Here is a 16,565-nt window from a genome sequence, read left to right on the forward strand (position 1 = left end):
TCCACTTGGAACACAATGAGCTAAATGCTGATACATAAGTGAGGGAAAATTAACTTTAATTCTCCTTGACAGACAAAAGATTACAGCTATGTCCATCAAACAAACTTCACCCTTCTTTGCAGTTCTTGGTAAGATGGTTTTCTTAACAAGATTGAATAACAGTTTGTTTAAGGGACTCAGATCATTATGACTCATAATATTCTTCCCCCTTTTTCCTCCTAGGGCTTCAACTATGTCACCACTTAAGTAGTTTCCAACTTTGACACTTGACTTACCCTTAATGTAAGTCTCATACCCTTCCATGGGTGTCCTCAAAATTTTACTCAGAGTTTCCACATCTAACTCAATGTTAATTTTACCAACCTTACTTGTTATAATTCCTAATTTTGCTTCGAAATTTTCACAAAATTCAGTCATAGCACTCGGATACATCAAATTATTAGAAACTTTAACCAACAGATACTCCCAGCCTTGGAACTTAATTAAATCAATAAATTCAAGAAACCTAGCACTCCTACACCAATCTAAATCGATACGATGACCAACAACATACCTATCAGCCTGCACTTCAAGCTCAGCTTGATCAATTTCTTCCTCGTCCTCTGATTTCTCCTTTTCAGAACCCTCCTCTTCCAGATTGCGAGCAAACTCCTCAACTTCCTCAATGTGATCCTCCAAAGACTTTTCTTGACCCTTCTTAGCCTTCCATTCTTTCAATTTGTCAAGAACTGACTTGGTGATGTTTTTCAATTGTTCGGGGTTAGGGTTTTGCATGGTGGAAGATGGTGGGTTTATGATTTGTGTTTCGGAATTTGAGACAATCGAAAGTGATGAAACTTCTTCTTGTTCAGAGGTTTGGTTGTGGTGGGAATTTTCAGACGAGCTTAGTGAGGTGATTATGGCCATGGTTTCTTCTTCAAGAGTGTTTCGGAATAGTGTAGAAGGTTTTTCACAGTGGAGTAAATGATTTTGACAGCGTGATGATGTAAGGTGGTTATGGGTGCCTTTTATAATTAATGAAGCGGTGTAAAGAATTTAAGAGGTTTACTGAGCAGTCATTAATTGAACAAATTCAATTAATTTTCTAAAAATAAAACACGTAGGATGTATTTACCAAAATCATTTTCTTTCTAAATTCATTTAACTTTCAAAGCAATATCACTGTTCACAAATACGCAATTGGAACACGCTTTCTACACATATACAATGTACATTACTACTAGCAAAATTAATTGAGCGTTTTAATGAACTTACCTTCAGTAATTAACAACGGTGACACTTCAGCTATGTTTAGCACACCAAAGTTGTGTTAAATGCTCTTTTTGCTTTATTTACATTATTTTTGACTCTGCCATATCTTGGAACTTCAGAGGCTAGTACTTCAGCTTGATCATCCTAAGTTCCAATCTCAATTTCTCAAACCTTTCTCTGTTCAAGGGCTTGGTTAAAATATCTGCGATTTGATTTTCAGTTTGACAAAATTCTAACTTAATATTCCCTTGCTCCACATTATCTTTTAGAAAGTGATGCCTAATGTGGATATGTTTTACCTTTGAGTGTTGAACTGGATCCTTAGAAATATATATAGCACTTGTGTTATCACAGTAAATAGGTACACATTTAAAAATAATACCAAAATCTCTGACCTATTGTTTTATCCATAGAACTTGCGAACAACATGCTGCTGCTGCCACATATTCAGCTTCAGCTGTAGATAAAGCAACTGTGTTTTGCTTCTTGGAACCCCAAGAAACTAAGCAAGGTCCTAAAAATTGTACCATACCTGAAGTGCTTTTCCTATTTACCAAATCATCTGCATAGTCAGCGTCAGTAAAACTATTTAAATCAAAAGAATCACTTCTAGGATAGAAGAGACTCAAATCGTCAGTTCCTTTCAAGTATCTAAGGATTCTTTTTACTGCTGTCAGGTGAGACTCCTTTGGATTTGCTTGGAACCTGGCACACAGACCTACACTAAAAGATATGTCAGGTCTACTAGCTGTTAAGTAAAGTAGTGAGCCTATCATACCTCGATACATAGATTGGTCTATGCAAGTTCCAAATGGATCTTCATCCAATCTAGTAGCAATTCCCATAGGAGTATTATTGGTTTTTGCATTTTCCAACTTGTATTTCTTGATCAGTTCCTTAATATATTTTTGCTGATGAATCATAATTCCCTCTTCAGTTTGCTTAATTTGTAAACCAAGAAAGAAATTTAATTCTCCAGTCATGCTCATTTCAAATTCTCCACTCATAAGGTCAGCAAAGTACTTGCACAAAGATTCATTAGTTGCACCAAATAAAATATCATCAACATAAATTTGTACAACTAAGATATCAGTTCCATTTGACTTTAAAAACAATGTTTTATCAATTTTACCACGTTTAAAACCATTAGCCAAAAGGAACTTAGATAATCTTTCATACCATGCTCTAGGAGCTTGCTTTAACCCATAAAGAGCCTTGTCAAGCTTATAGACATGGTTTGGGAACTCTGGATTTTCAACTCCAGGAGGCTATTCCACATAGACTTCCTCATTTAAGTACCCATTTAAGAATGCACATTTGACATCCATCTGGTACAGCCTAAATCCCATATAAGCAGCAAAAGCAATAAGTAAACGAATAGCTTCTAACCTGGCTACAGGTGAAAATGTTTCTTCATAGTCTATTCCTTCTTGTTGATTGAAACCCTGTACAACTAGTCTTGCTTTGTTCCTGACAATAATACCATGTTCATCTAGTTTGTTCCTGAACACCCATTTTAATCCAATGGACTTCTTGTCTTTTGGTCTAGGTTCCAGATGCCAAACTTTATTTCTTTCAAATTCATTTAGTTCAGCTTGCATAACATTAATCCAGTCAGCGTCAGTCAAAGCCTCAACATAATTTTTGGGTTCCATGGAAGAAAGGAAAGCATTGAATGCACAGAAGTTCCTAAGCTGAGATCTGGTTTGAGTTCCTTTGGTTATATCACTCATGATTGCATCTACTGGATGAGATTTCTGATGTTTCTAGGGCCTTGGGGTGAAATCTTTGATTGGATACAATCTTTCTTCATTATTGTTGACTGGTTCTTCTGTAGGAACTTCATTCTGGATCTCAGGTTGAACTTCTTCAGGAGTTTCCACTTGTTGTCCTTCATTATGATTTTCGGTCTGTTCTTGAAGAGGAGTTCCTGGTGCATTCTCCAACTCTGGTTCAGCATTTGCTTCAGGATTCGTTACATCTCCAATTTCAACTTGCTGCTTCTGCAGTGATGCTGGTTCCTCATCTGGATTCTGCTTGCGCACAAGTCCAATCTCGAAATCATCATCACAATCCTGTACATCAACCAATTGTTCAGTCTCATCGAATATAATATGTACAGACTCCTCAACACACATTGTTCTTTTATTATAAACTCTGTAGGCTTTACTGTTTGAAGCATATCCTAGGAATACTGCCTCATCACTACGTTCATCAAACTTTCCTAAGTTCCTTTTACCATTATTATGAACAAAACATTTGCAACCAAAAGATCTAAAGTAAGAAATATTAGGTTTTCTCCCTTTCATAAGTTCATAAGGAGTTTTGTTTGTGATGACCCTAACAGATACTCTATTGAGTATATAACATGCTGTGTTCACTGCTTCTGCCCAGAAGTTCCTAGGCAGTCTGCTTGAGATCAGCATTGTCCTCGCCATATCTTCAAGACTCCTATTCTTGCGTTCCACCACTCCATTTTGTTGTGGAGTTCTTGGGGCAGAGAAGTTGTGATCCATACCATATTCATTACAGAATTCATCAAATTTGGAGTTCTCAAATTCTGTTCCATGATCTGATCTTAGATGAATCAAGTGATTACCTGTCCTTCTCTGTTCTTTCTTTACAAAAGCAACAAACTCATCAAACGTTTCATCCTTGCTTACAAGAAAGAAAACCCAAGTGAACCTTGAAAAATCATCAACAATAACCATTACATATTTCTTACCACTTCTGCTTTGAATCCTCATTGAACCACAAAGATCCATATGAATGAGTTCCAAAGGCCTTTTGGTACTTACCATCTTTTTGGATTTGAAGGAAATTCGGGTTTGTTTACCTTTAGCACAAGCTTCACACACTTTGTCATACAAAAACTTAATGCAAGGAAGTCCTTCCACTAAATTCTTAGATCTTAGTTTATCAAGTAAATAAAAGCTTGCATGGCCAAATCTCTTGTGCCATAAAAGAGGATAATCCTCAATAACACTAAGACATGTTAAACTGATGTTAGGAACCTCGTTAAGATCCACAACATATGTGTTCCCTTTTCGAGTTCCTTCTAAAATAATGTTCCCAGTGTCATTGTGGATGATTCTACACTTATTTGAAGTAAAGCTAACAGAGTTACCTTTGTCACAAAACTGTGAAATACTTAACAAGTTGTGTTTGAGACCCTCGACCAAAAATACATTATCAATAGCATGGGAACGTGACCTTCCTATTTTTCCAATAGCAATTATATCTCCTTTCATATTGTCGCCAAAGGTCACTGTTCCACCATAGTAGGCATCCAGTGAGAGAAATCTAGTTTTATCTCCAGTCATGTGCTTAGAACAACCACTGTCGAGGTACCAAGTGTTGTTCCCCCTCACTGGAACCTGCAAGAAGAATTAAACGTTAGAGTCAGGAACCCAGGTTTCCTGTGTAACAGGAGTTGATTCATTTTTCTTAACCCAGACTTGTTCTACATGTTTGACATTCTTCTGAGTACACTTCTCTTTCTTAGGACATTTAACCTGCTTATGTCCAGTATTGCCACAGAAATAACAAACAATACTGCTAGGCAAATTAACATACTTCTTTTCTTTCTGGAACTTCTTCTTAAAACCTAAACCTTCAGTTCTCTTGGTCTGAGCTTTAGTGATCCAATCAGGAACTCTATACTCTATTGGTTGTTTACCTTTCCTAGCTCTCTCAAGTTCCCCCTCAAGACGTGCTTTATCCATTTTTAGATCTTCCAAATCATATTTTAATTTTTCAAAATTCGGATATTCAGTAAGTGGAGGAACTTCAGAGGTAGGAGTATCTACACTGAGCTTTAGTAAAGATAATTCCACATTTAGAAGTATATTATCATGTTTCAGATTTTCAATAGTCTCTTTTAAAATTTTATTATCATCAAACAGACTAAAGAACCTATATTGAATGTCAAACTTCATGTTATCAACCCATTCACTGTTCTCTTTGTAAGTTTCTAAAGCTTTATCACTTTGCTGTTTGGATCTATGTAATTCTTTTAAATCTTCTTGAATTTCCAGAACAGCTTTTATTAGATTCTCTTTAGACAGATGTTTTAAACCATTGTAAGAGTACCATACCTCAGATTCTAGCTCCTTTAGTTTGGCAGCTTCATCAGTTTTTTCCATTAGACACAGATGAGCAGTCTCTTCTAAAGGTTGGTCCTCTTCTTCTTCTGAATCTGTATCTCCCCAGGCAGCTAGCATGGCTTTCTTGACATTGTCCTTGGTGAAGTAAGGCTTGTAGACTCTTGACTCTTTGGATTGCTCCTTGCCTTTAGTCTTTCCTTTCTCTCCATCCTGAACAGGACAATCTTTGATAAAGTGATCCTTTGACCCACACTTAAAACACGTTGTGTTTCTGGAACTTGTGAACTTCTTGTTCCTATCAAACTTCCTATTGTTCATCATTTTCTTAAACTTCCTTACTGTAGGGAATATTTCAAGCATTGCGATAACCCCAAACTTGAACCCCACTGTGATCATACACTAAAGTACGGTGGCGTTCCAAAGGGAAAGAAAAAGAGCAAAAAGAGTCGCCAACAAGTTTTAGGAACTTGTAAACCCAAAAGACAATCCAAAAGGACCATCAACTACTCCATAAGGTCTTGAACCAAACAGGGTCCGGGGATGAGGGTACGAATCCAATCTACAAAAGAAAGGACCCGCCCTATAAAATAGGCCTCTACTTTGTTCTGCTCGTATTCATGTGCGCTTTTCGAATAACATACAAACATTATATTAAACCTACCCTGCTTATCTATGTTGGTTGAGATTAATGCACAAATAAAACTATTATTGGCGATCACTTGAATTAAAATCACATTAGCCTAAACCAAATTATTAATTATCTTATTAAGCGTGATTTCAAGTACAAATTCCCTTTAACAATCATAAAAGGTGTGATCAAGCAATAACAATAAAATATAATCAAGCAACATAATAAATAATAATAATAACGATAATAGCATGATAAGGCATAATAAAGCTTAATAACAATAGCAAGATCCTAGGCATGATACTAACAAGATTAATAACAAACCCTAGCATGTCACTAAACAATAAAGATCAAAGCTTTAAACCTAACATGGTACTAACATGATATTAGAAAGAGTAAAGGCATCCTAAACATGATACTAGAAAGCATTAAATAACATCCTAACATGATACTAGAAAGCATTAAAAGCATCTTAACATGATACTAAGAATCATAAAACAATAATAAGCATGCTTTCTACATTGAAAGAGAGAAATAAGATTACATACTTTGAAGCCTCGTACCTCTTTCTAATAACAAAATACACAAGTTAGTAAACTTCAATGAAAATAATAAAGAATAATTATAGAATTAAAGAATTAAATTGAAATCAAATTAAATAAAGTTTTGACTAGTTTTGGACCAAACCCTCAGAAAATATCAACCTTTCACGTCTAGGGCGAAGGCAACTTCGAACTTGGCTAAGAGACTCTAAGTCTTGTGAATGCGGAATATTGTATGTAAAAAGGCTAGTTTAGAAAGAGAGAGAAAGAAAAGAATTAAGCTATATTGCTTAGAGAGAGAATAGAGAGAATTGATAAAGAGTTGATGAGAATTGATGAAGAGTTTGTAGATCGTTTTGAAAACAGGAATTCGGACCCTATTTATAATGAAAATAATCCGGAAAAAATCATAGAATTTGATAAGGAATAAAACTACACGCTGTCGCCAGGAATCGACTCTGTCGCGACGCGACAATGTCTGTCGCGAGGCGACAGACTTGTCATTTGGCGACAGCCTGTATTAGCGCGTTTTCTTCACGCGGAATCCGATCTTTAATCAACTTGATCTACGGAATCCGTACAGAAGATAAAATATATTTTTAAGATAATAAAACGATATTTTATTCCAAATAAACAATCTATTAAAGATAATTAATTATTAAATCTAATAATATTAGAATTAAAAAGAACTTTCTAGAAACTTCCAGAAAACTATAATTAATCCTAATAATTTTAGGAACATTAATTAATATTGGGCCCTCCTCTAGATCATTGGGCCGCATTTAAATAATTAACCAGGCCCAGTTTAGTATTTTGGCCATAACTTCCTCAATATTCATCGGAATCGGGCTTATAATATATCGTTAGAAAGGTCTTTTAAAGCCCCATCCATCTACACTATTATTGGACCCTTATCATGAACCAAAATAAACTGGTTCAGCTATTTTCAAATAAATAAAGTCATTTTCAAAAACAGAGAGAAAAGAATTTAATTAAAACTAAACCGCAACACTCGACTTTCAAACCACTTTCACCTAATTCGATAATAACACAACGTGAAAGGCATTCATCACTGGGTTTGGTTTTGGGGAGACACAAATGGGTGTCTACACTTACTAGCATAGCCATTTCTTCATCATCAACTTCTGATTCTTCAGAGTCTTGAGCCTTGAGAGCCAGACCCTTATTTCTTGATTTTTCAGTGTTGGAACTCAGATGAAGTTCATGTGTCATCAATGACCCAGCTAGTTGTTCCATGTTGAACTTGGTAAAGTCCTTAGCTTCCTGCATGGCAGTCACCTTGGATCTCCAGCGTTCATCTTGTGGTAGGCTTCTTAAGATTTTCCTTACCTGTTCATCAATAGGAATATGTCTGCCAAGGGAGTTCGGTTCATTGATAATATCATTAAATCTAGTAAACATCTCCTCTATGGTTTCTTTAGATTGCATTTCAAACCTTTCATATCTAAACATTAATAAATCAATTTTGGAACGTTTTACCTCATTGGTACCTTCATGAGTTACCTGTAGCAAATCCCAAATCTGTTTAGCAGACTTGCATCCCATGATACGATTATGTTCATGAGGTTCAAGTCCACAGTGTAAATACTTTATTGCTAAAGCATTCAGTTCAAGTTTTTGATAATCTTCCTTATCATAATCAGAAATGGATTTAGAAACTACCTCATGTTTGTCATTGGTTTGAGTTATTTCAAAATCACCAGTTTCAATAACACGCCAAACCTGGTAATTTTCAGCCTTGATGAAAATCTCCATCTTGTTCTTCTAGTAGGCATAGAACTTACCATTGAACATAGGTGGACGTTGGGTTGAGTACCCTTCTTCTAGTTTCTCCTTGTAATTCATCTCTCCAGGAACTTACTCAGCAAAGTTATCTGCAAACACGTGAGAACCTTGCTCTGATACCAATTGTTAGTTGAGACAAACTCTACAAGAGGAGGGGGGTGAATTGTAGATGAGTTCCTAGTGACTACTTTTCGAAATATAAAACAGGAACTTGCAAAGCACACAGTATTTTACGAGGAAACCTTCTAGTGCCCAACTAGAAGTAAAACCTCGACCTTACCTTAGGGATTTCAAACACAAACACTTTCACTATAATAGGGCACACACCAAGTTACAACCTATTATAATTAAGTCTATACTCTCAAGTTCCTAAACGAACTCTCTACAGAACAGCACCCTGTTCTACCCTGTCTAAGTCCCACACTTAGACTCTCTCGTACTCCCTAAGTACAAATCTTCCCCTTCTTACTAGAAGCTAACTCTTTATGCAATGTCAATAAAATACTCTCACCCAATTAACCCAAACCAAATACAAGAATTAAACACCTAGAATATGATAGGCAAGCTATGCATGAAACCCGAAACTAATATGACAAGATTATAAGCTTGGCAAACTTACACAATTAAAGCTCTGTAATTCTTCACGCATAAAACTCACAAAAAACTTAACTCATTTCATTCTCTACTATTTATACAAGCATGACTCGTATAGAAAGTAGGTTTTCATAAAGATAAATAAGTTAAACTTAACTTATCTTAAAACACGGTTTTTAAGCAAATCTCTGTGAAGAAAATCTTTTCAGAAAATAAGATAGAAATATTTAGTTAAAAAGCATAATATCTTTTCAACAAACTGATTTTAAGAAATAAACATTTAAGTTAAAATCTTTTTCAATTTCTATCTTTTTTATCTTTTCCGATTTTAATTAATTTGCCAAGCTATCTTGTCACGCCTCTAATAAATTCCATGCATATCCTACTTAACATATTTAACAATAAATCTAGAAGATAAAATCTTAACTAAACTATTGCTGCGTTGCGCTCTTGATCTGGTAGGTTTACTTGGGCTCCACGCTTTACTAAGTTCCTCCAAAGATCTTAGTCAGCCATCTTTAGGTTCCTGTTAGGGAACTCAGTTCCTGTGAGGGAACTCTTCTTCTATTGTGAATAACTTTCTGGATAAAGAACTTCTTCAAGTCTTCATAGCATCAGCTACTTCTTCCATCTCCAAGATCAATTTTACCTTAGCTAAACAAACACTTGAAAAACCTTTATGAGATGAGTTTGCTGTAGTTTAAGTTCCTCATCATCAAAACCTTTATACATCAACACATAGTATCGATACATTCACTAAAACGGATGAATTCTCCGAAACTCCTAATCGTTGCGCTGTTATAGGGAGCTGTAACGGATTAATTTTGATGTATTCCTTAACAAATTATAATAACATGGAGATGATACTTTACTTTATAATCCTTTTGTTCGAAAGTCCGTTGTTATTCCACCTTGTCCTTTAATTTCGATGGGATATAAATCATATTATAGTGGAATAGATTATTGGCTAGGTTTTGCTCCGTCCAGTAAGGATTATAAGTTGTTTGCTTACGGCTATCTTAAGCTTCCCGAGTTTTCAATCGCGATTTATTCATTAAATGATCGCCTTTGGAGGATCAAAGATAGGTCGGATGCTCACATTCGAGGCCTTACTTCTATAGATTAGAATGAATTTTATTCTAAGGGGGCTGTGTACTGGTTTGGACTTGATCATGACAAACCTCGTCCTTGTGGCTTACATACTCGGCTTGGTGGTTCGATTTTGATTCTGAGGAATTTAACTTTGTGGATTTGCCTGATGCTCTGAAACAAACAAGTCTTGTCAAAATTGATTTTGTCAACGGTGAGTCTATAGCAGTTTTTGGTATGCCTTCGGATTGTACCTCCATATGGGTTTTGGTCGAGGATGGTGGGAATAAATCATGGCAGCTGTGGTATAACGGAGATTCAAATGTAAATGCTCTTGGGTTTCTTACAGGAAGTATTTATACGGGGATTTTCAATGTTGAGAAGAATACATTTTTCGTATTTAACAATGATAGACTGTACTCTTATAATTATAAAAGTCACCACATACAACTTGTGGAAAATTATAATGATGGTCGTAAATATTTTGACTTTTAAGGAGAGTTTAGTACTGCATAAACGAACGAAACCAAGGGTTTTTACAAGACGGTTGAATGTAGAGGAAGATCCGTAAACTGTGAAGAAATTGTTAGCTTGACATATGCTAACATGGACTGCTTGAGTGTGAACGTACTGTGAAGTGTTTTGTGGTTGCTTGTTCTTCGTCTTTGATTTAAATAATAGAACGAAATTGCTGTGAAGTGTTATGTGAAGTAAGTTCAAGCAACCACATAACACTTAACATATGTGGTTGCTTGTAAAGTGTTATGTGAAGTGTTATGTGGTTGCTTGTTCTTCGTCTTTGATTTAAATAATTGAACGAAATTGCTGTGAAGTGTTATGTGAAGTAAGTTCAAGCAACCACATAACACTTAATATATGTGGTTGCTTGTAAAGTGTTATGTGAAGTGTTATGTGGTTGCTTGTTAAGTGTGAACATACGAAATTGCTGTATGTTTAACATGGTTTAAATCTAATTCACCCTTAGTTTTCATACTAATGTTAGTTCACGGCTTAATGTGAAGTGTTATGTTGCTTGTTCATCGTCTTTACTTTGAAGAATGATGGTTCTGCCATAGCCTCGTAGGAACATGAAATTGATGTATGTTTAATTTGGTTTAAATCTAATTCACCCTTAATTCTCACGATGACACTACACGAATACACGACACTACTTGACTACCTCTAATTGGTCCTATAAACTTGATCCGGCTTAAGTTGAACACTTTAATCAAAGAATTCTATTCAATTAACGCTAATAAGTCATACTAATAACTTGATCCAGCTTTAAGTTGAACACTTAAATTAACGAGTTCTAGTGACATAAATTTATAGCCCGTGTTTAAAGTAGTAAAGAGATGAAAGGATTGAACAGTAAAAGAAAATGGACATAGAAGCTACTGATTATAAAGAAAGAAAAACAAATTGCAGTCTCTATTTTTATTAAATTCTTATAACTAACACACCAATGTTCATACGTCTAAATCACACAATTACAACGAAAATTAATCAAGAAACGAAAGAATAAACCTCAGTTGGACCTAAAACTGAGAAATCAAATTTATTGACACACTAAGTATCACTAACATACCTAGATTTATTGAGAAATTAATGACATAAACGAGTCTAATTTTGTACTAAACAATCAAACTGGATGAGTCTAGAATTAAGCTACTGACATGCCAAGAATTAACAGATTTCTGAAGCAACTATACTCTGTCTTCCTGTACGTTGCCACTTCCCTCATCTTAATCACTCCCATCAGACCTTTCACCTTCCTGCCCTGCAGCAGCTCTGTTACTGTCGTCGATAGCACCCTCAGACTCTGGCATCAGTTGGGCATCTTCAGAAGCAGCAGCTGTGTTACTGTCGTCGATAGCACCTTCAGACACTGCAGCTGCACTAGTGATGGTAGCAGACAGCAGTTGAGGCCAGGGCCAGGCAGATGGTACTGATGTGCTGCCAGAAGGCACAGTACTCGGTGCAAGAAACGGGTGTTTCAGGAGTTGAGTTATTGTAGTTCCGACATCTTCAGGAAACACACACACCTGAATGAAGCTCTTAAGCCCTTGGTCTTGTACCTTTTTTAACAGGCTAAAATCCATTTCTCGCGATGTGTTCTCTGCAGCATCCTTATTCACCATCTGTAGCGCGCACAACCCAACACAGTATATCTCAGACAGCTCTATCCTTCGAGTAATTACAGCATCATACTGAATTAGGCGACCAATAGTCTTTGCGACACTCAAATCTCCTAGCTTAATCTTGCCTGAGTTTCCAACAACAAAGATGTTTTCGCACTTGAGATTATGATGAAAAATCGGTTCATCTTGACTGTGAAGAAAATCAAGCCCTGACAGAATCTGTTGACACCATTTCTTGATTGATGGACTGTTTTCTTTAACCCGATGTTTCTTGGTGTAATCCTTCAAATTCCCAGAATAAAGCTCAGTAATCATGTTAAACTCAACATCGGCTAATGATCCAGAAACCCAATAATGATAGCATTTGATTACATTTTCATGATCAATTCTGTTTAAACACCTAGCTTCGTTTATCAAATCAACAAGATTATTAAGTTTAACAAATTTCTTGCACCAAGCAATTTCTCTGCCATTAGCCTCATCATATCCCAAATAAACTTTCTTAAGATCGTCCTCATCAATCTTCTTTTTGTACCTTGTGTATTGCCCTGTGGAATCTGTCTCCATAACCGTATAATCGTCGTCTCCTCCGCTTGAACTCAAAGCAGCCATTACAACAGCAAAACAGAACTAAAGAAAGAATTGCAATGGAATCAAGCTAATGAAGTTGATTTCTGGATGGACGGAATTTTTGTTGGGTTATTGGGAGAAAAAACAGAATGTTTGAAATAATGGGTTGATGATGAAATGAATTAGAATGGTAGTATAGAAGAATTAGAAGGGTATTTATAATTGCAACTGTTTGGGTTGTTACTTATATCCAAACCGATTTTATCCGGTTGTTGTAGTTAGTTAAGTTAGTTATCAAGATCAAGAACTAGAAAATGCCCTTTCTTGATTTTTTTTTTTTTTTTTCCTGTTTTAAAAAAATTCTTTAATTTGCCCTCTGTTCAATAATATTTTTGTTTTTTTTTTTTTAATTTAATTTAAGAGATATTTCTTATCCTATTTCTTAAAAGTGAATAGTGGCTAATACTAGTCTACTAGTAACAAAAATCATTTTTTGGTGAACACTTATACTATGTATTACGAGCATGATTATTATTATTGTTTAATCAGAATCCTAGGAGAGAAAGCTAATAAAACACTCAATTTATTTTCAAATTATAATAAAAAAAATTTACATTCCACATTTTGTTGATGATGGGTAAAAATATAATTAAATGATTTTTTATTCCCTAATCGTGGTTTAAGTATTGAAGCGTTACAGTAATAGGAATAATTTTAATAATTTACTACAAGTAAGCACATTCGACTAAACTATTGGTGGGTCTAGTTAAACACATTTGTTCCAAGTTAAGGTGGCTCTATGCTTTACCCGTAGTAGTAGTAGTCGTCGTCTAAAGTGATGGGGGTAGAAGATTCACATATTGTTCATTAGTCGCATTTATCTTATTTTGAAGCAAATAAGTACTGGTTATATTGAAATAAATAGACATAAATTTCCAGAGCTAGAGAAAAATAATTTACTTAGCCTCATTAAAGACCCTATTAGTAGAGATGACACGATAATATCACGCACTAGCCAGCTCTAATTGCCATACTAACTTGATCCGGCTCAAGAATTTAACACCTTATTTGAGATCTCTAGTGATGGAAAATTATTACCCGTGCTTAAGATACTTAAATCATAATTCAGTTATAGAGTAATGAGATGAGAGGATTGAAAAGTAAAGAAATTGTATGTAGAAAGACACTAATGACTAATTACACAGAAAGAAAATCAGATTGCATAGTCTCACATTTTATTAAAATCTTATAACTAACACACCAATGTTCATATATTTAAATCACACACCAACAAATGACAATGAACATACGAAAGATATAAATCTCAGTTGGACCTAAAACAGAGAAATCATACTTATTGACACACTAAAGTATCACTAACATACCTAGAATTATTCAGAAAGTTTCTGTACTATGACATAAACCAAAGTCTAATTTTGTACTAAAGAATCAATTGAACTGATGAGCCTAGAATAAGCTACTGCCAAGAAATAACATCCTTCAATTCTGATGCAACTACATATTGTGTCTTCCTGTTGCCACTTCCCTCATTGTATCTATTCCGATCAGACGATTCACCTTGCAAGTGTTTCCTGATTAGCTGTCAGTCGGGCCTCTTCATCATCAGATGTACCAATGCCAGGCAAGACAGGCCTTCCCTCTTCATCAGCAAATATATTGATGTCAGGCAAGACGCGCATTCCCTCTTCAACATCATCAGATGCATTGATGTCAGGCAACACAGGCATTCCATGCTGCTGCTGTGGCTGCTGTTGCTGATCCTGCTGCGTGTCTTGGTTCTGTTGGACCTCTTCATCAGCTGCAGCTGCATTATTGTCATCAGGCATTCCATGCTGATGCTGTTGCTGATCCTGCTGCGCGTCTTGGTTGCGTGGCATTATGATTGGGGGAGCATCTGCCTGATGATTCACAAGAGTTCTTGCAGTAGATGAAATCCGAAGAGATGAAACACTGTCAAAGATATAAACCATGTTACTGTCATTGCCATCATATGCAGCCACAAGTTTTGCTACCAGTAGCTCAATACTCTCAGAAATCGATGCGGCCTCTACATCAGACAGAGCAAGTGGTTGTCTTAAACCCTCCACAACTCGCTCAACTGTATCATGATTGAATGTAAACACAAAACTATCACTGATATACCTTATCCTAACAAACCCGAGTATTATTGCACCGCCCCTTAGTCTCAAAATTTGTCCTCCTAATGTGAATCTCCCACGCTCTCTGTCAATTTCCCTAGCAGACGGCAGTAGCAATACATCCCTCTGATCATTCACAGGAACCCTCACACTCGGTGCAAGAAACGGATCATTCAAGAGATCAGTTACAGTAGTCATAACAGTTGTAGGAATCAGGCACCTCTGAATGAACTTCTTAAGCTGCTGATCTTTCACTCTTTTCAGTTCAGCAGGCATTACACGCGAACCAACCAGCCTACTCTCCACATTTTCCTTAGTCAGCATCTGTAACACGGTCATCCCAAAATAGTATATCTCAGACCGCGAAACATCACAAAGATCAGCACTAGCTTCAGGAGAAACGGGTACATCCCAACCCATAAACGCGGCTTCATTCAGATCTCCTATTTTAACTGAGCCTGTTACTCCAACAACAATGTTTTCACACCTAATATTCTGATGAATAATCGCCGGACTTCGTTCGTGAAGATATTGTAACCCTTCAAGAATCTGTCGACACCAAATCTTGATTATAGGCAATGCAGTACTATCTAAAATCAAGCGATCATTCCTGGTATAATCTCTCAAATTACAAGAATATAACTCAGTAATCATGTCAACAGTGTTCGAGTTTGGATCAACCCAATGATCGTAGCATTTCAGAATACTAGCATGGTCAGAATCCTTCAAATCATGAGCTTCATCCATTAAACAATCAAAATTTTCCTCTGTTATATTCTTCTTAACCCAAGCAATAACTCTGTTATTAACCCTGTCTAATCCCTTGTAAACTACTTTCCATACGTCTTGTTCAATGATGTTATCGTACTGTGTGTATTGCCTTGTCGTATCATCGTCTCCATGTGAACTCAAAGCCGCCATTACTAGTTAATAACAACAGCAAAACAGAATTAAAGAAAGATTTGTAATGGAATCAAGTTGATTCTAATGGACGGAATTTTTTGTTGTGTTTGAAGGAAAAAAAAAAGAAGGAAATTTTGGAGTAGTACGTTGAAATTGAATGAGTTGATGATGAAATGAATTAGAATGGTGGTGTAAAAGGGTATTTATAATGGTTAGTATTTGGTTGTTACAAATATCCAAACCATAATATATACAAACTGATTAATATTCAATTATTTATCCATTTGTTGTAGTGTTAAGTTAGTTATCAAGATCAAGAAATAGAAAATGCCCTTTCTTGATTTTGATTTTTTAATTATGATGAAATGAATCTTTATTTTGATGCCTCTAATTTTGTTTTATTGAAGCCTACAAGTATGATATTTCTTTTTTCTTTGAGTACGTACTATCCATCAAGTTGAGATGTTCTTTAGAGAGAAGTTATCCGATTTGACATTAATACGGTTTGGTTTAGTTTGAGAAATATCAAACCGTATTTTTACGATTTAGTTCGAGAAATATCAAACCGTATTTTTAAGATTTGGTTTGGTTCGAGAAATGTCAAACTGTATTTTAACGATTTGATTTAGTTCGAGAAATGTCAAACCGTACCTATTTTTACGATTTGACTCTAATTAGTCCTATTAATTTGACCCGGCTAGCTCAAGTTGAACACTACTTTAATCAAAGAGTTCTAGTCAACTTACTCTAATTAGTCATACTAACTTGATCTGCTT

The 16,565-nt window shown here is 35.7% G+C and overlaps 2 protein-coding genes across 2 annotated transcripts; both read right to left on the reverse strand.

Moving 5' to 3' along the window:
• Window positions 1-11,761: 11,761 nt before the first annotated feature.
• On the reverse strand, window positions 11,762-12,769 carry LOC145597070 (putative serine/threonine-protein kinase WNK6). The gene has a single exon (XM_081653246.1). It carries the CDS (start codon window positions 12,767-12,769, stop codon window positions 11,762-11,764), a length of 1,008 nt encoding a protein of 335 aa, XP_081509372.1.
• A 1,532-nt stretch (window positions 12,770-14,301) lies between these two features.
• On the reverse strand, window positions 14,302-15,807 carry LOC145597071 (putative serine/threonine-protein kinase WNK4). Its single transcript, XM_081653247.1, has one exon. The coding sequence runs from the start codon at window positions 15,805-15,807 to the stop codon at window positions 14,302-14,304; it is 1,506 nt and encodes a 501-aa protein (XP_081509373.1).
• Window positions 15,808-16,565: the final 758 nt, after the last annotated feature.

The sequence above is a fragment of the Chenopodium album genome, chromosome 20, assembly GCF_948465745.1.
Source record: "Chenopodium album chromosome 20, dcCheAlbu1.1, whole genome shotgun sequence".
Classification (NCBI taxonomy): Eukaryota; Viridiplantae; Streptophyta; class Magnoliopsida; order Caryophyllales; family Amaranthaceae; genus Chenopodium; species Chenopodium album.